Raw genomic sequence first — 24732 nt, 5'->3', positions numbered from 1 at the left:
GAAAACAGTCATCTCATTGATTTTAATCAGACCCTAAGTAATTATATGCCCCTGTGATTGCAGTGTCTGAGCACCTGCATGCAATTCTCAGAAATAAGGAAATGGTTAAAAAAATAGAATTATTATTTTAGTACACATTGGCCAAGTATGATTGGTTTTCAAATGTGGTATTCATGAGTGTAAGTAATCGTCTTGTATGAAGTCTAGTACCCTGGCTAAACACCGATGAAAATTAGATGCTTAGAATACTTTTAAAAAAATAGTAATTAGAATATTGGATGCAATTTTCAGCAGCCCAAATACTGCATTTTCTCTTGAAGCAGCAAAGAATCCTGTGGCACCTTATAGACTAACAGACGTTTTGCAGCATGAGCTTTCGTGGGTGAATACCCACTTCTTCAGATGTTGCATCTGAAGAAGTGGGTATTCACCCACGAAAGCTCATGCTGCAAAACGTCTGTTAGTCTATAAGGTGCCACAGGATTCTTTGCTGCTTCTACAGAACCAGACTAACACGGCTACTCCTCTGATACTTGCATTTTCTCTTGTATTTAAAGGATACTGTCAATTGAAATCTAGTCAGTTTGAAAATGAGTTGGTAGCAGTTAGTAGGCACTATGCTGCTGAGTTGTCCAGACGCTTTTGGTGCTTTTATTATTTTATTTTCCTTATTTTATTATTTTTATAAAAAATCCTCTCTCCTTTTATTATTAAGGTTGTTTGGAAGATGCATAAATAAAAGGGCAAATGATCACATAGGGCACAAACTGAAACTGACTAGACACAGTGCTGTTGAATGCACAAAACAGACGGAAAAATCTAGAAATAATTTTTTACTAATCTGGTTAGTCAGCCTCAGATTGACAATAGTAGCTAAAAGGTTCTCATACATGTGTGGGGGGGGGGGGGGTTCTTTTTTTTTTTAAGTGGCTCCTATCCTTTGACTAATCTAGTAAGCGCCAGGGTAAAAATATTCCATCCATTTTGTGCACTGTGAGGCTGTGTAATCCCTAAAAATATTAGGAAGGAAGGATTGTTTTAAGAGCAGCTGCTGAAGTCAGTGTTTTTTTTAATTGAACTCTTCTCTGTAGAGCGGTGAGGCTGAAAGCTGAGTCCTCAAGCTACTCCTGCTCTGTACTTGTCTATTTCCAGTAGGTTTAAGAGAAGTTGCACTTAATAAGGATTTCTAGAGCTGCTGCACATCACCAGTTTCATTAGCCATATTTGTAAGAGGCTGAAAACATATTTATCAATAAAATATAAGGCGTGGTGCTGATCTAAATAAATTACAACGGTGGATAATTCGAGAAGGAAGATATTTGCTTTCAGGATTTGGGGTTAGGTTTGAGTATAGTGAGTTAGAGATCTGTCTGTGTGAAAAAAGTCTCAGGAGCTTTTTGGGACTTGTTTTTCTGTCAGAATTAGTGCTAATGGTACTGATGGCAGAAAGATTTCATTGCTAATCATCTGAGGCTGTGTTAAAACAAGAGATTTAGCAACATAAGCTATCATTACAAGCCCGATCCTGTGCAGAGAGTAGACTTCGGGCCACATCTGATCTCACTAAATCCAGTGAAGTTCTGGCTTTTGGATTTAAACTGGTGTAACCAAGATCAGACTCTGGTCCTTTGTTGGGAGTTTTACCTCCAAATGAGGAATAGAGTCCTTAGTCTCAGAGCTGAGCAATGACTTAAGTCCATCAGCAGTCATATACAGCTGCATGGACGTACGCAGCCAAGCGCTGACTCGATTTCTGGGAGATGTACTGAGGCATCCAACCCTACATGCAGTAAATTTACTTGTGCAAGAGATGCTGATTTGATATAGTAGTCTTAGGGCTTGACATAAACTGTCAGCTTGACATAGTGTCTTGTGTCATGAATAGTACTCTGTAACACGTAAGTATTATTTTATTTGTTCCATTTACAATCACTATTGCAGCAGGTATGTTTGGAGAATCCTTGTAATACATAGGCACAATAGGAGAGTTAAAAACTAAATTTGGAATACTGGTTTTTGATCAGGCTAGTCCCCTGAACTTGCCACTTCACAGTAAAGTTCCTTGTACCCCAGCTGGTAATAGGAGTCTTGAGTGAGTCTGAAATTAGAAAGCTCCTGTATGTGCTTTCTAGGCTCAAGCTCTTTCGCTTCTTGCAAGATAGTCCCATTCTTGAGCGCGGTAGACTTAGCGACATCAAATCTCACCCAGCCAATCCTCGTCTGTCTGAAACATAAATTAGTTTTCATGACTCTTTGCTCTGCCTATCAAACATGCATTATACATCAACAAAAGAGCTTTTGCCCTTTTTTAAAAATAACTTTTTAAATTTAAGCTTTTAATTATTTTAGGGATTGAAAATTTCTCATATTTGTAGCTACTTTGACAAGTGTTTTCTTCACCACCTTTCTTAGGGCACTTACACAGTGAGTACATGGTAGATCATCTTAGGTGCTAATAATGAGAATGCCCCTGCCCCAGTCCTCTTCTCAAGGGCTGTCAGAGGGAATGCAATATATTTAGTGCATCTCTTCAAAACTCTGGCAACTTAGCCCCTTTTCCTGTAAAAACTAAGTATGCACTTAAGTCTCTGCAAGATCAGGGTACTGGAGAGCAGCTAACAACATTCTTTGGTAGGGATTCACCATGTGGTGTTACAGATTAAATTCTGTCCCCCACAGTGAATTCTCACTTTAGATGGATAAAGCCACCAGTAACATCAATTTCCTAGGTTTTTATTCTTCTAGTTACAAATATACTCTGTCCCCAAGGATAGAGTTAAATCAGCAAACTAACACCTTGTCTTGAAAGCTACATGTAGGTATAAACAAACCTCAACATTTTAATATGTAAAGTTAGTTGCTCCTTTTCCAACTGTTGCATAGAGTGTTTCCTGCTTACTCTTATTCCACTGCTACAACTTTTTACAGCACAATGTGCCAGGAGCGCAAAACCACAGCATCTTAATCAGTTGTGTGTAAATAAGTCCGTGTACACATTCTTCCCTGGATTTTTCTTATGGATTGCCTGGTTGGGAATTTTTGCATGTGAACGTGTTGGTGCATGTGGCAATAAACAACTGACAGAATAAAGATGGGAACATAAAAACCACTTGGGTGTCAGACTATGCCTGTTTCTCCTTAAAGCTTTAAACTACCGTAGAACTACTTAAAGACTGGCATTCACATTCAGTGATTTTCATGCTTCCAGCCAGCCTCTGCGGATGACTGCTGCCTCTTGCCTGTTTGGAATAATCACTTGACACTAACTTCCGCTTATTTTTCAATTTCACAAACATGGCAAAAGCGTAACTTATGCAGATCTTTGCAGATACACAATATATTTGCATGACTTTTTTATTTCCTTTTGACTTCCTCAATGTGAACACCTTATGCCTAACTTAAATTGCCAGGACATGAACATTAGAGAGACCAGGTGGGTGAGGTAGTATCTTTTATTGGACTAGCTTTTGTTGATGAGAAAGAGACAAGCTTTCGCTCTCCCCAGCAGAAGTTGGTCCAATAAAAGATATTACCTCACCCCTGGGGCAGACATAGTTACAGCTGTACTGCACAGGACATGAGCATGCAGTAACCCATATGCTGCTTCTCTTTTGATTGATTCATTGATGAGACCCATAACCCACCTATTTACTGGAAGTTTAAGAGCTAAATGCTGTTTTTTGAGCAGTTTGCGGGTTATGTGGGAGCAGTTCAGGTTTTGTGCGTAGTACCACAAAAAGAAAAGAGAAGCATCGAACTGCCAAAACTATCTATACAATCTGTAGGCAGTGACCCACTTGCACTGTTGGCCAGTCTATTTGACCCAACTCCTCCTGTTCATTAAATTTGTCAAATCGTATAAAAAGTAATGGATACCTCTGTGTAAAGGGCATAAATGAGAGCCCACCAGAAAACTGCAAAGTGTGCTTAGTGCACAATCACATTATTAACCAGTAGGAAAGCCTATCAAAACAGAGCACCTGACCTCCTTTCTCACCAGCTTTCCTCAGCACCTCTTCTTTTGCCAGCTATATGAGATCAGCAAACGTTCATTAGATTTAGTGCCTAAGAGAATGAAAATTGCTCCTTTCTGCTAGAAGGCAAACTCAGATGAAGTTCTGACTAGTCTGCTAAGCCCTGATATTACAGGTATGGAGAATGTGAGATCATGTGAAATGGTCGGCAACTAAACCTACATCAGTTGTGAGCTTGCTTTTTGCTTCATTTTGAATGCATGATTGGGGGAGGGGAACAGACTTGCCCTGCTCTTTTTAACTTGTTCACTTATGTTAGAAATGCAGTAGTTTGCTCACGGATGAAAACTCATCATGCAAATTAATATGCCTTGGTTTTTTTAATCGGTTAATATTATGTTTGTAGAACAGGAGAAATTTCAAAGCACCATTCTGCTTATCTTTGGATTTCTAAACAAAACAGGTAATATTGGCAGATTCATATTAGAAGAATTACAAGACTCAATAGTGATGAAGATCAGATCTGTTCATAAACAAACTAACAAAGTATACTCCTATGTATCTGTCTACTGATCATGATTGCCAGGGGGAGTTAAATTTCATCTAGCTGAATGATAATAGATTACACACATTTCTACGCCTCATTTGTTGATTTCAGCAGTATTTGAGAGGCTAATGGGGAATCTGTAAATAGCTATAATGTATTGTCTAATAAATGCTTATGGTGAAACTCCAAGTAGAGTGTGGACACTGTAGATTATGTGTGAATGATGCTTTTTAAAATGTCAAGACTGATGTCCATCAAAATGACCTTGTTGTGAGCAAACATTAACTCTCTGAAAGGAGAGCACCTGACATTGCTCCAGGACAAATAAGCACTTGACTGCTGAGAGGTAAGAACACTTTGGGCTTGGCTTCACTTGTGAGTTACAGCGCAATAAAGGAGCCCCGGGCACCCTAGCTCACTACCCATCCCCACTGGCAAGGCACGTAGAGTGCTCTGACTCCACCGCTACAGCGCTGCTGGTACTCCACCTTGGCGAGAGGAATAACGTTTGCTGTGCCTTGGCTACAACGCCCGGGCATCCGTGTGAATGAGGTGTTGCATTACTGTGCTCTGATCAGCCTCCGGAAACGTCCCATAATCTCCTTAAGTCAAGTGGCCACTCTTGTCATTGTTTTGACCTCGCCTAGGAATGTGGCTATGGCCTTTGAAAGCTCCGTTTCTGACAGCTGGCTCCGAGACAAAGAAACCATTACTGTGGAATGCTGTGTGAGAGAGGTGGGGGGGGTCTGCTGCTGTCTGAACTTACAAGACAGCATGCTGACATGCTCTCAGCCCCCCAAAAACCCACTCTCTCTCCCCCCACATACACACAACACACTCCCTGTCACACTCCACCCCTCCCATTTTAAAAGCACGTTGCAGTTACGTTGCTGGGATAGCTGCCCATAATGCACTACTCCCAGTGCCGCTGCAAATGTGGCCACGCCAGTGCACTTGAAGCTGTCAGTGTGGACAGACTGCAGCACTTTCCCTACTGCGCTCTACAAAGGCTGGTTTAACTCAAAGCGCTCTACATCTGCAAGTGTAGCCATGCCCTTTGTTGCTGAGTCACTTGTGCATCCAAGCACAGTTCTTCTTTAAGAGATTGTGTGTGCACGCATATGTGAGAGAGATACTTACATACAAACCTTAATCCAGTAGTGTGGGGGAGGGAGAGGAGTGGCCTGCTACAATGATGGGTTTATGTGCTGTAAGCAGAAGGAACTGTGTTTGGGCCAGAGTTCCTGGAAAAAGTAAGTCTTTCTTTCACTTAATTTTAGGCTTAAATTAGTAGCAACAAAAGAGACTGCTATGGATGTCTCAAAAAGACTAAATCAGAAGGTGGACTGTGACCCAACTCCTGCTTAAATGATTGAGCAGATTTCTAGAGAGAGAGGGCTTGAAATATCAGATATATCACACAGCATCTGGCTTCCAAAATAAATGGCTTAGCTTGCAAGTAAGAATACCAAGAGAGTTATTTTCTGTTTGTTGGCTTCAGTATGACCGGAAAAGGGCCAACACACTAACTCTGATTAGAAAAGGCCCTTCACTGTTTCCTGACACAGGACTTATCTGCATGCTCCTGAGCCAGCTGCAGTGCTTGGATGATTTGTAAATTGTTTACAACTGACTCCAAGAATGTGCCAGAGATGCAAACTATGCCAAGATTCTTCCACTGTTAGACAAAGACACTGCTCACCCAAAAGATTGAAGCTAAGCAATGACCAGTTCTTTGTTTCCAAATACAATAGTAGCTATTTATCCTGATGACATAGACACTATGAAGAACTTCCAAGTTCTATGACCAAAAAGCTTTCAGGATGCAGTGTAAATTATAAACTACTTGTCTTAATAGTTCATTGGTGGGGTTAAAGCAAAGGCCCTGGAACCAGGACGCTAATCTAGCTGAGCCTCTCACTGAGTGACCGTAGCCAATTCATTTGACCTCCTTGTCTCAATTAACCCAGATGGAAAATTGAATTAAATGGAAAGATTGACCTGAAAACCAGCTACTCTGGTATAGACAAGGTCTTTCTGGATAAAACGAGCTGAAAGCCTGATAACACTGGCATCGTTTCTGTGTAAGTATAGTTATCCTAGGACTGCAGAATTTTGATGTTGATCTCCAAAGACCAACCTAAATTCACTGACTCTTTAAGGAATATCCACTAGTGAATTAGCCCTTTGAACTGAGATCTGAATTATATAGAAAATAGGAGTATAGATGTTGAAGTAATGATGATTTTCATCAGTTATACTTCTGAAAGACCAGCCACTGCATGGAATGGAGATGTGCTCAAACAACGGACTTTCTTTACCTTTCCTTTCTGTTCCCCATCACCCCCCGAAACCCTAAATCCTCTGAGATTGATTAAATTACAGTGGAAACAGTGCTGCATTTTTGGTTTATTGCAGATGGAATTTAATTTGACCTGAAATAGTGTCATAGCATACAGCAGTCCTTGTAGTGCCACTTGATTGGAACTCAGGAGACAGGAGTCCTATTCCCACCTCTGTCATAGTCTTGCTGCATCGTCTCTTTTCACCAGTTTCCCCATCTTTAAAATAGAGGTAATACTTCCCTTCTTTGTATAGCATTTTGAGATCTAATGTACTATCAGGTGTTTGTACTGTGCCTAGCACAATGGGGCCCTGATCCTGCCTAGATCTGTGTGCTGCTACATTGCAGATCCATCATTTTCATTGTGCAAAATATGAGACCGTTGTCCTTCAGAGGTGGTGAAGTCATTTAACAAAAGAGCTAATGTGATCATTGGATGTTATAAACGGGAATCTTGAGTAGGAGTAGGGAGGTTATGGTACCTCTGTATTTGGCACTGATGAGACCACTACTGTGTCCAATCTTCGTGTCCACAATTCAAGAAGGATATTGATAAATCGGTGAGCATTCAGAGAAGAGCTATGAGATTGATTAAAGGATTGGAAACTTGCCTTATAGTGATGGACTCCAGGAGCTCAGTATACTTAGCTTAAGAAAGAGAAGATTACGGGTGACTTGTTCATAGTCTTTAAATACCTACGTGAAGAACCAAAATTTGCTCTTCATTCTAGCAGACGTAGATATAATAGAGATGTTCTAGTTCAAACAGGAATTAATTCAGGGAAGTTCCATGGCTGTGTTATACAGGAAGCCAGGCTACATGGTCACAATGGTCCCTTCTGGGTTCATAATCTGTGAATTTGTACAATAGTTCTTAAGTCATAGTGAGAGAATAATTCTGGTGTGTGTGTGTGTATGTTCTTATTTTGGCTCCCCTCCTTGTAAAATCTGTGCCTGAGCCCTTGACTTGCAGCATGCTAAACAAACTGTATCTAGAAGAGTGTCTGCTTATGTGTGTTACCCTGCTTCAAGAGACTGTGATAAACAGGCAGGAATAAACCATTGTGGTTGCTGACAGATATTGTTAGTGGAGTAGTGTGACAAGACCAGTGGTGGTAACTGAAACTGAAAGTAGATCTGAACAGTTTCCAGAAATTACTCTGGGTACTCTCCTGCAGAGCTCCATATTCACCAGCAATTTACGTTAGTGACCTTTGTAGTTTATTGCTACTGATGTCTTGAAACCACGTGCAGGAGTTGTACTCAAACAGAGAACTCTGACTGAAAGTGCTATCAAATTTCTCTTGGCTGCTTATTAGCAATGTGTAGCATAAGAGCTTGTTTCAGACTAGCTTGCACATCCTTGATGCAAGGGATATATTTAAGTATGTTTAAGAAATGCCTCACCACCCCACGCACTCACCTGTGGGATGAGGAAGTTAAGGTGGCAGGTGCGTATTTGTGGAGCGTGCGTGTTACCTTCCAAGAATGGGAGTTAAAGTTAGAACCTAGGAAATTCAAAGAAAAAGTAACATTTCTCAGACAAGGCACTGTTCACTATCATGGGCTCCTTTAATATGATGGTTTGACAAATGCTAAATGCATTAGATGCCAGACTCTGCACTCTGTGAAGTTACTGCTTCACTGTAACAATCAGGCTCAATAGTAAAGCCCTAAATATTGGGCAAAGTCTTGCACGTTGTTGTGAGGAACTTTTAAGTGGCAGAGGTGAGGGTTACACTGCTTGGGAAGAGTAGGGAGGTGGTGCAGAAGATTTCTTTCCAGGACATGTTAAAAAGCAGAGGCTTGTTCTCCTTTCTGTATCAGAAGAGAAAAAGCCAAATATGGTGTCCATGGTCGTCTAGTATCAGACTCCAAGATCCCATACTTGGCCATATCTTGAATGCTTTTTAGACTTCATAAACTTCCAGGCATAGTAATGAACCATATTCTCTATGAGTGAAGAAGAACCTGAATAGCATAGAACAGAACGTTTCTTATGACTGGTATCAGCTGAAAAAAATCGAGTCTGAATCTGTACACTTCTTGGCAAGAAGCAGTGGTGTGGGCAGTATTTGTAAGTTTCTTAAATACATGGTCATGAATAAAAATAGTGGTAGAGGTTCTTTTCCCAACTCCTTTGTTCCACCACCTACTATTTTTCCTGAAATAATTTCCATTGTGTGTTTGGAAAGCTGTGCTGATAATGATTAGATCTAGTGATAGAAAACCTTTCTAAAGAGGGTAAGTAGCCTATTACTCCAAACCCAGCGTTGGCTTCAGACTTAATTTGTTTGCTATCTGGGGAGCAGCCTACATTTATCATTCAGCATAGACTTTGCCCTCTTATCTCCTTCAAAGCCAACCAGCTTTCTACATCAACTGCCTGGCTTACTGCTGATCCTGCAGCTGGCTAAGCGGCATTCCAGTGGCTCTGCCTGGTGTTACTAGGCCAGTATTGGGTATTGTTCCCTTTTGTCTGTTTAATTTCATCTTTTTTTGGCCTGATTTTACCTGTTGTCCATAAAGAAAACTTTCAGGAGATACTATCAAGCCCTTAAACACATTCACCATCTTTCTGAGGTGCCAATTATACTAATACTTTCGGGAATCTAACATCAAAACATATTAATTCTTGAAAAATTAGTACTAAATCAATAGGAGAAACCCCTAGCTTGTATTAACTTTGGTACCAAATATAATACCTGTTACACTACTGTTATATTACCTGCACTGCAGTTATAGTAGCTGGTGATGTTGGTTCTGTCTGTTTGTTTTTGTTTTTAAAGTTGGTTACAGAGGGCCTTATTTTCAACAGTGGGAATGCAATGACGTGTCCTTGCTTACGTGCCCAAAGGCCAGGCTTTAACAGACAAAATGATCAGTAAGCGGTTATACACTGAAACTTAAATTCTCTGTCTGCATGTGCAAATGCATTTGTATGTGCAGACCAGGTGCCCTTTTCTTCATTCGTTCATTACACTTGGCTATACTCATCTAGAACATGTACATTTTTATCATAGTTCACAAATGGGGAGTCAATATGAGTTTGAAGTCCGTGGCTGTTCCTTTTGAAAATCTGAGGATCCTTATTAAGTCTTCTGAGCTTTATTACGCCTTCCATTGCCCTATTGGCCTCTGATTTTGGCCATTTTCTTTGTTAGAATAGGACTGGATTGAACTCTCTTCGAAATCCTTTAATGCTGCTCCTTAATTGGCCAGAGGGATAATTTAACTATAGTAACACTGTGTAACATAATCCAGTCAAGGGAATTACACTGTTTGCCAGCTAATGAGAGAACTGTCAAAACCTGTTTTTGAGAAGGGGCTATTTACACAGTTTTACTGATTTACGTGCACTCTGGGGTTAGTTAGAAAGTTAAATGAATGTTTAGCCTATTTCTAAACTGAAGATGTTTCAACTGACAGCCAGGTGGGAATTGAGAATGATCAGAAATGGACCAACAAATGGTGCAGTTATCAGAGTTAAATCCACATAGAAGTGCTGGGGAGAAAGCAGCACTTTGCTGTTGCTGTCTTAGGGCATGGCTACACTTGCAGATGTAAAGTGCTGGGAGTTAAACCAGCCTTCGGAGACCGCAGCAGGGAAAACACTGCCGTGTGTTTTCACTGTCAGCTGCAAGTGCACTGGCGTGGCCATATTAGCAGCTCTTGCAACACCACAAAGAGCAGTGCATTATGGTAGCTATCCCAGTGTGCAAGTGACTGCAACGTGATTTTCAATGTGGGGAGGGTGGAGTGTGACAGGGAGTGTGTTGTGTGTATGTGGGGGGAGAGACAGTGTGTTTTGGGGAGCTGAGAGTGTGTCAGCATGCTGTCTAGTAAGTTCAGACAGCAGCAGACCCCTCCCCGTCCACACACCCACAAGAGCAGCATTCCACACTAATGGTTTGCTTTGTCCCGGAGCAGATAAGCATGCCGGCTATCAGAAATGGAGCTTTGAAAGGGGATATCTGCATGCCTGCAGCCGACTTCAAAACAATGAGAAGAGGGGCTACTTGAATCAGGGGATTCTGGGATCTTTCCGATCACAGCGCAGTAATGCAACACCTCATCCACACTGACGCCCGGGTGTTTCAGGCTGGGGAAAGCAAGCTTTCTGCTTCTTGTGGAGGTGGATTACCAGGAGCGCTCCAGCTGCAGACTCCAGGCACTCTACATGCCTTGCCAGTGTGGACACATCGGGGAGTTAGGGCGCCTGGGGCTGCTTTAATGCACTCTAACTTGCAAGTGTAACCAAGCCCTAAAGTAATGTCTTGTCTTGAGGATTGGTAAGGGAAAACAGAGCCACTTCTAGGCAGCCAGTTAAAATATAATCCCCATGTCTCCATTGTCTGAGAATCAGGCTCTTTGGGGCACAATATGCAATTGGCTTGCTGGTCTGTTTTTAGTTCCTAGTGGACAAGTGACTACATCTCAATAATTGGAAAAAATATTGGTCTCAAAGGCTAAGGATTGAATGGGCTGTGGAGATTTCTGCTGCATGTCTCAGACAGTATAACCAGCCTGTGGAGATGTAGATAATTCAGTACAGACACTCCCTGATTTACACAAGCGTTCTGTTCCGGAACGCCTTGCGTAACTCGAATTTTGCGTAAGTTGGAAATGTATCTCCGACCATTACGGAAAAAAAAAACCCTCCTATTTCTAGCTTACAGAATTTTTTCTGTAAGCTCGGATTTACGTACATCGGGTTTACGTAACTCGGGGAGCGTCTATATCTTTCAACCCACCTATACACACAGGCTGGAGTTATATGTTTAATTTTTTTTTAATTTTGCATTTCAGGTAAGCTGAAAGATCTTGGGAACTTGGTTCTTCGACCCTTTGGCCTGTCGACAGAAAATTTCCAGGTCAAACAGGATTCCTCAACTGGCTCATACTCCATCAACTTTGTTCAAAATCCAAACAATAACAACAGATAGCATGAGCTAGGCCTGCTCCTATTAAAAAGCTGGCTTTCAAGCTTTGTGACACCATGCTTGCAACTACCAATAAAAGGGTTCAGCAATCATTTAACATGTAAAATCACTTTATCCAAATGAAAATAGACTTGAGGGTATTCGTTTCCACTTTGGTGAAATGTTTAAAATGTGGATGGAAAAAACAAGTCATTTGATTTCCCTTTTGCAGCGACAGCTTTATGCCCAGAGTAGTTTTTTTTTTCGAGATCATTATTTGTCTTCCCTAATAAGGAAGTTGGTTACCCTGGCCCATTCACTCTCATGCGAACAACAACATCAGTCTAGCAAGCAATTCAGTTGGATCAAAATGCTCATATGCCTGTAACCCAAATTACAGGTGTATCCAATGGGTGTCTTGTGGTGTTAGTAAATCTATCAGAAGTGCGTCTCTCCACTCAGCCAGTGAGTGTGACAGGTAGTGGCCATGGAAGCAAGCTGACCTCTGTGGTATAATTTATCTTCATTGTAATAAAGGCTTGATGTTTCTGTTGGGCTGATTTGTGACTTTTGTCCTGTATTTTGGCCTCTCACCAGAGGTAACCTTTGAATAATGGCATTTTTAAATGAATATAAACATAAGTAACCTACAAATAAGAAAGCAGATTTGCAAGAGACTGGCTTAAAAAAAATTGCAAGGCTTTTAATCTTAACGTTGTCTTATTATAGAGTTTATATCATTAATTTTTTCTTGGGCACCCTGGCACCAGAGGTTCTCTACTTTACTTTATCTTGATACCCTTGGGAGACTAGTTGGAAACTACTTGCAAACTGCCTTAATAGTTTTGGTGTGTTAACTTGTACTATGAGGTCAGTAAAATTCACATGCCTGGTTTAGTACATGTTGTGGGTTTCACAAAGTAACTTTCTGGTGCTAGGATAATGAGATGCAAATATCTGTGATGTTAAAGTAGGGTTACCAGATAGCAACTGTGAAAAAATGGGACAAGGGCTGGGAGGTAATAGGCGCCTATATAAGAAAAAGTCCCAAAAAACAGGACATCTGGTCACCTTACATTAAAGTGATTGCAGAAAGGTCTTCAAGCTGTACTGGAGTCTCTGAACCTAGGAAAGGTTTAAAATATCTCTGCAGATGTACTGTTCAAATATTGTGGGCTTTGAATTGGGATGGGGTTGTGGCATTTTTGCTAGCTTGTAGCTAAGCATGTTTTTTTTCCTGTTTTGACCCAGTTTTATAATAGTAAGGCCAAAACCTGGATGCAGCTTTTAAATTACCATTGATTTGAAAATATCACTTATTTAAAATATTAAATTAAAATTGAGCGATAGCTATTTGCTTATTTTCAGTTCTCTCCTTTAACTTATTCCTGAAACTTGTTAGCTGCGTGCACTTGACTTCAGCTTCCTGTCACCATAGATTTCTTTAGTACTCGCATATCTTGAGCCCCATTTCCAGTGACATGCTGGAGGGGGGCCGTCCCTCAGGCTATTTCCTACCTTTTATTGTTGGGTTTTTAAGTGCTGCTGATCTCCTTGTGTTTGGGAAGATTTGCATCTTGCTTAGCTATTTATAAAAGTTGTCCTGCTGCCATGCAGGGTTCAGGAGCTAGTTTTGACTCTGGCTACCTGGTACATGCTGTCCATATAGCATCTGTTGCAAACTACCTCACATCTGCAGCGAATGTGTATGAAGTCTATGGGGACCAAACTGTCACTAGAAAAGGCCCTGGTTCACATTGAGGCCTGTGCGGATTTTAAGTTCTTGTGCATAATTAAAATGTCACTTAACTAAACAACAGAAAACAGCCGCTAGGATTTCCATGTGTTTAGACATTAGTCATGAATTGCACTAGTGGAATGGGGGTTTATTTCTCACAGAAGGCTCAGTCCTCTGCCCGGTCTCTGTTAGGTGCAGCAGAGGTGGAGGAGCTCTGAAGGGGCTGGTTGATCCTGGTGTAATTGAGAGCAGCCGTAGGGCTGCTTTTAACTATAACTTGGCTGCAACAGCCCCAGAGAGCTGTTTGCCAGGGTTTCAGGGGGATGTCAGAAACTGCTATGCTGGTTTTGTCACCTGGATATTCCTCTGCTAGTTGTGTAAACAAGATTGACAGCTTCTTTGCACTAGCAGAGCAATGCAAAGAGGATGGGATGGGATTGAGGTTTGCACCCCGAGGCTTCAGTCTGCTACTACTTTAGAGGGAAAAATAACAAACCTTTTGTAAATATAAAGTAGACTTTTAAACTGGAGCATCCCAAACTGAGTCTGGACATTTGAAATTTTACTTTTTTCTTGACTGGCTGATTAATCAACAAATAACACACTGGTGCTCCCAAATGTACATCAGATGTGTAAAGGCGCAATCAGTGATTTAACAGCCTGATGCCTTGTCTTACAAACTATTTAAGGGGTAGATTTCTTTCTGCATTATATTCCTGCTTCAGATTTTTAAAGGGTGGCGAATATTTTACATGCATGAGGGGAAATTATTTATCTTACAGAACAAAGGTAAAAAACAAAACTTGAACGACTACCTGATATGATTGGTTTTGTTTTTTGCAAGTGCACAGTCACCATGAACTCGTGGAACATGGAATAAGCTTAAAAATGTAAGTTGCGGTATGTAGGTATTTAAATAACTTCCACAAAGGACTGTAAATGTGAAGCATGAAAGAATGAAATCAGGTTTGTTGGACAAGACCTATTTTCCATAAAACCATGTTGACTGGCATTAATTATATTCCTGTCCTTTAATGCTATATTGATGGAATCCCCTATCAGCTTTTCCATTATTTTAGCCTGGCATCAATCCCAGACAACTGGCCTATACTTACTGGGGTCATCCCATTTGTTCTTTCTGAATATTGGCACAACATTAGCGCTCTTCCAATCTTCTGAAATTTCGCTGGTATGTAAAGATCTATTAAAAATTTACATCTGTGGGCCAGAAATCTCCTCAGCCAACTCTTTTAAGACTCCTGCTTGCAAGTTATCAGGCCTGCTGATTTAAAAAATGTTTAGCCCTAGTAGATGATGATTTGATCCACCTGAGTACCAATGGACTGGAAAGTACTTCATCATCCTTATGGGATATAAAAACATCATCCTACTTCTTTCTAAATACAGAACAGAAATTTATTGAACACTTCTGCCTTTTTAATTTTAACACCTCTTGCTATACCTGGGCTTCTACCATTTATAGAATTTCTTTTGTCCCTAACATACTTCTTGTCCTTAACCCTGCCAGCTATGGATTTTTTTCCCAGAGATCTTTAGCTTCACACCTTATCAGTTTTCTATAGTTCGCAACTTCTCATTTATATTTCTCTCTGTTCTCCCCTTTGCTTTCATTTCTTATGTATTTCTTTTTTATTTCTAATTGCTGCTGTTAGCACTGGAGCAGGATGGGCTTTTAGCCAAAGTTACCCTCTTTCTTGATTGTGAATTTATGGCTTTTTGGTCATCTAATAAAGAATTTCAGTTTTTTAAAGAACTCTCAATTTTCAATCACATTTTTCTGTTTCAATTTACTCTTTCCAATCAATTTTGTTCATAATTTTTGAAAAAAAAAAATCCCTTTTGAAGCAGTGGGTGGGCCGGTCCGCTGGTTGCTGATATTGAACATAATGAGGATCACTGGTGTTTAGATGCATTAATCACTGGACTGGAAGTTGGTAGCTGCCCTTTTTCTATCATAACGAGGTCTAAAATAGTTACCTGCAGTTTCACTCAGGTGCAATATTTTGTGTTAGAGAATTATTTAAAGTGTTAGGAAGTTGGACATTTTACTGCTGCCTGCATGACACCTCCCACATGCATCTGCCAAAATTGAAGTTCCCCCATAACACCATTTTTCTCCCCACCCATTAGAGAAATGTTTCAATAGTAATTCGTCCTGGTCTTTGGTTTGATTCTATGGTCTGTAACATGTGTCCCAATGTTCCTCAAAACCTTCAGCTTCACACCAGTTGCACAGTCAATGGTTCCCCTCCAGTATATTCTGCCTTTCATAGGCCAGAAGAATCTCCCAGATCACTTGGACTTTCCTCCTCTTAAATTCTCTTTCAAGACAATGTCAGTAATCTATCATTTGGGTACTTCTATGTGATGATGCGTCATTAGTTCTAATGTGTATCATCACCAGTGGAGACCTGCCAGATGAGTGCATGATCCTGCCCAATCTTGCAGTTACATCTCAAATTTTTGCTCCGTGAAGGTAGCACACCATTCTGTGTGGGGCTGATGATTGGTACTGTACTGAAAGGCACATGGGGCATTCTAAATTAATGTAATAGTTAATCTTTGGAGGGGCTTTAAGCTCTATGTGAGTTCTTTTGAGAAATACTCTGTAATCCCATTTAACCATGGGAAAAGGCACCATTTGACAAGCCTTCTGTACACTCTGGAGACAATTGTGTAAACAGCTTTATCGCAGGCTGTACAGCACTTTATCAAAATGTGTTCATTCCAATTTAAAGAGCACCCTCCATTGTAGTTTAATGTAGAAAAACAGAGGGACTCTCAGTGCCTTCAACAGTTCCTTCTCCTAATCCCTCATCCTGTAGCACCAGGTTGTGCAGCCCAAGGTGGGAGAGAATTCCAACCTAGTAAACCATATCTCCCAGCCAACCCCGGCACAAAATGATTGTCTGTTTATCATGCTGAGATTAACAGTCTGACTGCTTGCTCACTTTGCCTCCTTCAGGCTGCAAGCATGGGGGCCTGGCTCAGTCCTCTTCTCCAGTTCTAACCTAGCTGGTTCCTTCATGCCTCCCAGAGTCTTGACAAAGGAAGAGAGAGAGAGGATGCATTAAAGTGGGTCCTTCTCACTTATGAACAGTTCTAGTAAACAAGAGAACAGTGATGCTGCCTCCCTCTCTTCCATTCCATATTCTTACCTCCTTTCTCTCCCCTGATGGAGTGGGACTGCCCTATTCAAACTCCTCCTGTCTTGCTGAGGCTCCAATGCAAGATGAGGTACATTTACAGGCTGCAGACAGTGTGATTGTCTCCAGCTCTCTGAGCGCTGCAGTATTCCCCCCTCACACAAAAGGTAAGTACTGAGCCCTGAATCTTTACACCAGCGCTCCCATCTGACTGCCCTAATGCAGGGCACCCCTGGGTGTTTCAAAGCCCACCCTGTGAAACAGCTTTCCACCAACCTCCCCCCCCCCCCCCGCCCCTTGCCTTTTTTACCCTACAACCCACTGCCCCTTCAGCAGTGGTTCTCAACTTATTAATATGCAGCCCACAATTTGTTACCTGGGCCACAGGTTGAGAACCACAGCAGGCCCCCAGCCTGGAGACTCCTCCATACAGGGGAGCCAGAAGCAGAGCCCTGGTGGCAGAGAACCCGGACCCTGTTGTGTAGAGCCAGCCGGCAGCCCCGACCCCAGACCTTGAGGTGTGGGGGCCGGGCAGCAGCCCCAAAGCCAGACCCTGTTGTGTGGGGCCAGGTGGCAGACCCAACCCAACCCTGACCCTTGCTGTGTGGGGTGGGCAGTGGCCCCGATTCTGGATGCTGCTGCGCAGGGCCGGGTAGTGGCTGCAGCGTGGCGGCCCCAATCCTGACCACTGCTGTGTGGGGCCAGCCGGTAACCCTGATCCCAGTGTGTGGGGCCAGGTGGCAGTTTGGGCCCTGGACCCTGCTGCCGTTTAGCACGCAGCTGGGCTGCTTTGTGAGCACCTGTGTGCCACAGGGCCCAGCCTGCATCACAGGCTGTACCACCCTGTCCTGATGCAATGGCTCAGGCAGCACTCCACTAAAGCCAATCCTCAGCTGCTGCAAATCAACAGCGCTCTACTGACCAATGAAACTGGCAATTTGCACCATCTGAGGATCTGGCTGTTAGACTCTGGACACTGCGGTAAGGAACAGGCAGCTTAGCTGTACTTCCATCATACACAGGTGGCTGATAATTAATTTACATTAGTGAAGCACCACTGCATGAAGCAGGTGCTAGAAGCAGCATCCACATTTCAGAGGTAAGGAAACAGAGGCACAAAGGCTTAGAGCCTTAAAAATACTTCCAGGCCCATCTGCCTGTTAGGTGACAAGTCTGCCATTAAGGTACTTGAAAGGTTCTGTCTCTTGCTGGATAGCTCTCCCCACATTGACTTGTGCAGCTGGTGTGTGGGTGTTCTGCTCCCCCTCTACCTCCAGCCCTGCTGCTATTGGGGCTGGCAAGTAACAGGTGCTAGGCGTGCTCAGAGCACACCTCTGGAAATGGGCCCAGTGGATGGTGAGATGGTCAAACTACGTGAGGGGGAATGCCTGGCTGCTGCGGTGCCTTGGAGGGTTTGACTGGAGTTGTGGCTCTGAGCAGTTTGTTAGCTGTGAGCTTGGCCTCAACATTTAACAAATACCAACTCATGGGGCCATTGGTGCCAACCAAGTTAGACAGCAGTGGAGCAGCAGCTTTGAAAATGTGAGCTCTGAGGGTTTAGATGCCCAACTCCAGGCAAGGGTTCATGGCTGAGATGAAGTGGAGGGAGGTGCCTGCCTCTGCCCTGTCAGCCAGGTGCACCAGATCAGCTGTTTCGGTGCCCACACCCCTCTCCTCTTGCTGTGGCATTTCATTCCTGGCTAGTTTAGGCAGCTGCCCCACCATCTGAAAATCCCTTTTTTAGGTGCTTAATTATCCCCATACAATGTATGGGGAGCCTGGTCATTTAGCTTGGGGCTGGAAATTCCACTGAGTGGCAGACACCCTAACAAGTTATATGTTGCAACAGTGAGTGGCGCAACACCTCACTACCTTTAATGATCTAGGCCTATGAGATTAAGGGCCTGATTCTCCTCTCATAGGGTAGTAAATTGGGAATAACTATTGCCATCAGATTTACACCAGTTTCTCACTGGTTGAGGTGAGCTCTGGGTCCAAAGCATTCTGCCCAGGCTGCATGGCACTATCAGACAGAATAGAACTTCAATCAGACTTTTCTAATTAGCTCTAACAGACCAATACAGGAAGGAAAAACTGCTAGTGCACACGTTCCCAGGCTCTTAATTAGCTATGCCAGCCTTAAGAGATTGTTCTGCTGAGTTTGATTGCTGGCTTCTGCAGCTGAGAACCGATTACATTAATGTGCTAACTTTTGAACAGTAGGTGAAATTAGCACAGGTTTATTTAATGTGTAGCCCGGACATCATCGTCACGGACGAGGATTGGAAAAAGATCATCCTCGTCGACGTGACGATCCCGTTCAAAAACAGGACCCCGGCCTTCCGCGAGGCCCGAGCCCGCAAGCTTGAAAAATACGCCCCCTTGGCGGACACCCTGCGGTCAAAGGGCTACGAGGTATGCACCGACGCCCTGATCATTGGGGCCCTGGGCGCCTGGGACCCTTGCAATGAACGCGTGCTTCGGACCTGTGGGGTGGGCCGTCGCTACGCGCAGCTCATGAGACGCCTAATGGTCTCGGACACTATTCGCTGGTCCAGAGACATTTACACGGAGCACATCACCTGCCACTGCCAATACCAGGAGTGAGCGGGCGTGACTCTGTGCACTCGAAGGGGGGAACGAGACCTGTGGACCCCCCCGTTGGACTCTATGCCCTAAGCCCTGAACCCACCAAACCGTACTCCACCATGTGAGGGTCGTCCTAGCCCCATTATTCAGCCCGCTTATTCATGCCCATGACTATCTGTAACCCGTTTGTATGAGTGATGTACCCTCACTGTTTGCTGGCTGTACCTTGAACTCACCCACCATATACCCCGCATTGGGGACATGACAGACTGTATATGGTATATGCTGCCTAACACCAAAATGCTAACATCCCCCTACAACCTGTATGTTACCCCCGATGACACAATAACTGATGCTTCAAACGCTATGTATCGTTTATTTTTTAAAATATTCTCTAATTAATACATGGGTCATTCAATTGCTTTGCATCTGTTTTGGAATAAGCCCAACATTGACTTCCTTGTTCATGTTTAATTATTTTTTATGTGTGCAGCCCTCTACTCCAAAGGGTGTGATTGCTAGGGCGTCTCTTTTTCAGCTCCTACTAGGACTAGCTGTGGGTTTGTCAAGGAAACAGCTTGGAAAGCAAGGAAATTGTCAGGCTCTAGATTTGTGGGGCTTTAAGCCATCAGAGTTTTTACAGCCTAGCTTGACAAAGCAAAACCTGTGTATTAAACATTTTAAACAGCTGAAAACTATTAACCTCTCTCTTCTAATTGGGTGTGGTTGGTGGGTAATCTTTCCAACTGACCATTTTCAATGGAGACTCAACACTGGAAATCCATACTTCAGTTTTCTTTCTCTCTAGCTGTTGGCTCCTTGAGAGAGAATTTAAAAAGCGGACATGTGGCTTGGGGGCTTGAAATGGGTTTACCTTTTTTAGCTCCACTAAGACTATTAATCCAGTCTGTTCCTGGGCAGGGTTAGAAAACCGGATTTCATTTTGTACCACTTGCTGTCTGCATCATGGTGAGTCCTTCAGCCCTTCTTTAGGTGACTGGATTGACTAACAGTCCCATATAAACGGGATTTGCAGACTAAGACTGTGACTCATTAGCAGCCAGCTGCAGTACAAGAAGCCTTTTCAGCTTCTCAGCATTAACCATGGTGGCTGATCTGATATAAATATTTACACATTATTCAAGGACTTTTGTTCTAAGCAGCTTCTGGTATTAGAATGTAAAATGCCATGTGTCCTTTAGCTAGAGCCTTGGATGTAGGAAGATGTGTTGTATCCTGCTGTAGCGCTAATAGTATAACACAGTAGTTTCAGACTGACTCATCAATCAACTGAGAGGGCAGCAAAAGTGGGATTCTAGTCAATTCAGGGGCCTGTGGTTGATCGCTGGTTTGTGGTTAGCTGCTAGAAAAGCTTTCTGAATGTACAGCATCTAGGCCTATTTCATTCCCAGACTTCTGCTGGCCGATATCCAGTGTCAAAATGTCCACCAAAAGCAGGGAGAGAGTGTGTGTACGTACGTACGTACAGGGAGGGTGAGGGTGGGGGTGGGGGTGGGGAGGTTTGCATTCTATTTATCTAAATGCTTTCTCAGTGTAGCTTCCAGTGCATCATCTTTTAGACCTAGGGCATGGGTTACAAATGTCCAACCAGTCTCAGTTCAGTGTGGGGATTTTAGATACTGGCATTTCTCTCCACGTGGGTTCAGTTAGCCGTAGAAGAGAGGTTGCAAGTTCCCAGTGACCGCTATACACAATACAAATGTATACTCCTGTCCCAAAACACTTACTACAAGCAGCATCCCTTTCCCTTTCCCACTGCAACTCACAGATCAGAACTTGTCCCTGGGGTAGTATCACAGTCCCTGAGCCAAGACACTGCTGGTAATGGATGGTTTCTGATGTGATCTTACATTTCCAGTAAAACTGCATCATTTTGAGATCAAAGCACAGTGGCCCAATATATGGTCCTTTAGTCTGTACCATTCCTCTTTCCTATGTGAACTCATGAGTAACGGCACCAGCTGAGCAATGTTGGTATTGCTGATGTCTTGCATTCACCTTAATTCTGTATGGATTCTTCCTATTACACAATGGATTCCACACAGTCCCTGCTTGTTTCCCTGTTCATTACTTGGGGCCCAGAGCCCTGGCATTTACGAAAAAGTGGGCACGGCTGCAGCTAGGTATCAGTAAGTACTTAGACAGCTGCATTTTGAAAATCAAGTTCCTGAAACCTTGCCTGGAGTCAGAGGCCTTAGCTGAAGGGTAGAATTTCAGAACCGCCACCATTAATCCTTGGCTTTGAAAATTCATCCTAATTTCAGAATTACCGAAACCTAAAAAGCATATATGGTCCCTGTTACAAATTCAAATTGCTCCCTTTGCAAATTCCACTGTCTTTGTTTCAAGATAGGCTGTGAGTCTGCAACATAAGCAAAGACAAAGGGCACTGAAACACCAGGGCATGGGATAGAGGCACACAGAAAGGAGTTATAAACTGGGCTGCAGACAGCACTTACAGTAGTATAGCTGCCAGTGCTCAAGCTAAAAGAGGAAATGAGTTTGTTCCTTTTTCTTGTGACACATAGCATGCTGTATCTCTACGTCCACTTCCTTTCAAGAGTCATTATTACATAGTCTTCCTGCATGAAGAGATAAGTGAGGTAACTGACAAGGCCATCTGAAAACAACTTTAGGGAGGACAAGCAAGCAAGAAAAAAAAAACAGAGGGAGTGGCAGTTAATATGAAAATTCACATTGGCCTGTTGATATTCCAGCAGCTGCTTGCAGGGCTAACACTGCTATGTAATTCTGTTGACATTCTCAGTTTCCTTGCACGCACACACACTTAGCATTTGTCAGTGTGTGTATTTCTCTGCCACCTGACAGAGGATGAAGAGAGAAAAGATGGTTTGTGGAAAAAATGGCCCAAATTCTCCTCTGCATTAGGACTGCTCTATGCAAAGCAGCCCTAAAGCTGCCATAACCAGCGATGGGCTATTCACCTCAATCAGGGGAAAACACAGTCCTCCAAAAGTAAAGAACAGGCATTATAACTGCTATCCCCTGCATCTGGAGAGAAGGGCATGGCTGAGGGAAAGGGGGCATGGAAATGGCTTGAATGTATCTCAGCAATCACCAGGCTGACCACTCCATCGGGTCACCGGGAGCCAGACTGTTTGCCTATGCTGGGGAACTAACCAGTGTTGGTATGTCTGCACTTGGAGATAGGGATGCAATTCCCAGGTTGAGAAGACAAACTTGCACTAGTTCTGATCAAGCTAGTACGCTAAAAAATAGTGTAGCTGTGGTGGTTGGAGGGGCTAACTGCCCTGGCTCTGTACTCGTCCAAGACACTGGGCACACATGCAGATGGCTAGCAGCGCTGGAACTAACCCAGCCCAAGATCACAGAGCACAAAGGTAATGTAAAGCCACCTTTGTACCTCCTCCCTCCCCTGTGAGTTTCTTGGAGGCATCTCAGGGTACAGATGAAGATTTCTAGAATGCAATTCTGGTACTGCAGTGTTTACTAGATCTCTAATTTGGGTGTACGAAGGTCAGCCAATATTCTCTTGACTTTTACCATAGTCCCTCTCTTTCTATAACTCCTCCTGCATGACTGAAGGCTGGCCTTGATGGAATCCATTTCCCTCTTTCCCTCAGAGGAAATTGTACCCCTTTATACCTGCTTCCCACTATTTAGCTGGCAAGTGCTTATAAAATCTTCCTGCATCATGAAGTTCATTAAGGAGCTGTGACACATGCTTAATGAGGGCAGAGTAGTATCACCTAGTTGATGCTTCCAGGGAGCAATAAACAGGAGTCTACATGACATCATCATTGGTAGGGATGGCGTTACTTTTATACCTTCATTATAGTGCTACCATAGTGAGGCTTAATCAGTATCATATCTGTAGAACTCTGTGAACTATAGTTAATTACTCTCATGGGTTCCATGGCCATGTCGCCACAGTGAGGAGCTATAGAGCCAAAGGCATGAAGTTATTAGTGACCAATTACATTTTAGCATGATTTCCTCTCTCCACCTATAAGCCTAATGAGAGAAAACCACGACAGGAGAGCCTGCTGCAAGAATGAATGACTAATGGAAGAAGGAAGATGGGAGTTCCTATAATCAAAACAGGAGTAGAAAATGGAACATTTATAAAACGAACAGAAAAAGCATATGCCCTATTTCTGCTCCACCCAAGAGACTCGAGGAGAAGAGATATGATGCACTTCACAGTTATACTGGACCAAAAATGTCTGAATAGCATGGAAGATAGATCCAAGGTAGCTGTCACAACAGACTCGGTGCATCTGCACAATCATTTAACTCCAGCAAATTAGTTTTAATATTTCGGAAAGGTATTTGGCTGACTCTATTACCAACTGTATTGCACAGTTGATCTGTCACTTCAGACAAATTGTACACCATTGAAAGAGGAAAATGCTTAGTCAGTAACATGCTCAATAAACATTTCCAAATAGCTTTCTTATCTACTTTATATTTGATTAACCTAGACACAAATAAAAGATGTGCTAGTTTTTCCTAAGTATGGAAGATTTAATTTGCAGGAATTGAGAGCATTTTTTTCTTTTACCAGACAGTACAGCTCCTATAGATTCTGGAATTTGAGGAGATATGCAACAATTGACCTTGCTTTGACCCAATACTACAAATTTATAGCGAATTACCCATCATGGCATAACCAGTTCACCTCCTTCAGGGAAAATTATGAGATAGTGCAACTCAATGTGGGGAGTTTCCTAACTAAATGGAGAAAGATTCCATTACCCTTACCTGCAACAGATGGATTTGTCTGAAGCTGTTAATATCACAAGAAACCAGTGATTGAATAGCATGCAGAGCTTGTTCTTCAAAGGCCTCAGCTCTTTCCTGTGTTCCAGCTGCTTTGTGCAACACCGTCAGAACAAAGTGGTACCAAAGACAGTATTAGCTGGTCACCAGACGATTCCCCACTCCACAGGGGAATTCATGGATGGCCCAGCGCTCTTATGCCACTCTCTATTGCTATGGCCAATGCAGGGGGTATAGCCACTGTGTCCTTCAGCTGCAGCAATCCCCATCTGCCATGGTGTGCCTCCATCGTGAGCTGTATCCAGTGCTCCTTGACTGCAGCCATGGATTACAGTCATGTTTTCTTTGTCTCTGCCTCTTCATGGTGCACAGTAGCTTTTCTCATTGTCTATGTGGGGGCTTTTGCTATTTCTTGTGGAAAACATCCAACCGGTCAAGGAAGATTGAACATGAACCAGCCACCATGGGCCAAACTCACAGATGGACAGCGTTAGTCAAGTAGGAATTTAGGCTGGAGGATGCACTCTCAAGAGCAGATCCGCATCCTCACTTTAATTCAGAAAATGTAACAGACATAAGATGTAATCAAAACTTGCTGGTTTCGGAAAGGAAAATATAAACAAAAGTATAGCATAGAAATGTTGTTCCACATCATTTCCCTTCAAC

At 42.8% G+C, this 24732-nt stretch overlaps 1 protein-coding gene across 4 annotated transcripts in view; it reads left to right on the top strand.

Annotated features, from left to right (window-relative positions):
* Nucleotides 1–12340, top strand: part of TTC1 (tetratricopeptide repeat domain 1) — a 43072-nt gene extending 30732 nt beyond the window's left edge. For all 4 annotated transcript variants that reach the window (XM_045028781.1, XM_045028779.1, XM_045028782.1 and 1 more), the window contains exon 8: nt 11675–12340. In XM_045028781.1, coding sequence (XP_044884716.1) covers nt 11675–11811 — 137 coding nt within the window. In that variant the 3' untranslated portion in view covers nt 11812–12340. The remainder of the gene's footprint in view (nt 1–11674) is intronic.
* The last annotated feature ends 12392 nt before the right edge of the window (nt 12341–24732 follow it).

Source organism: Mauremys mutica, chromosome 8, assembly GCF_020497125.1.
Source record: "Mauremys mutica isolate MM-2020 ecotype Southern chromosome 8, ASM2049712v1, whole genome shotgun sequence".
NCBI lineage: Eukaryota > Metazoa > Chordata > Testudines > Geoemydidae > Mauremys > Mauremys mutica.
Note: the sequence above shows the minus strand (reverse complement) of the source record. Positions and strands in the feature narration are given on the sequence as shown.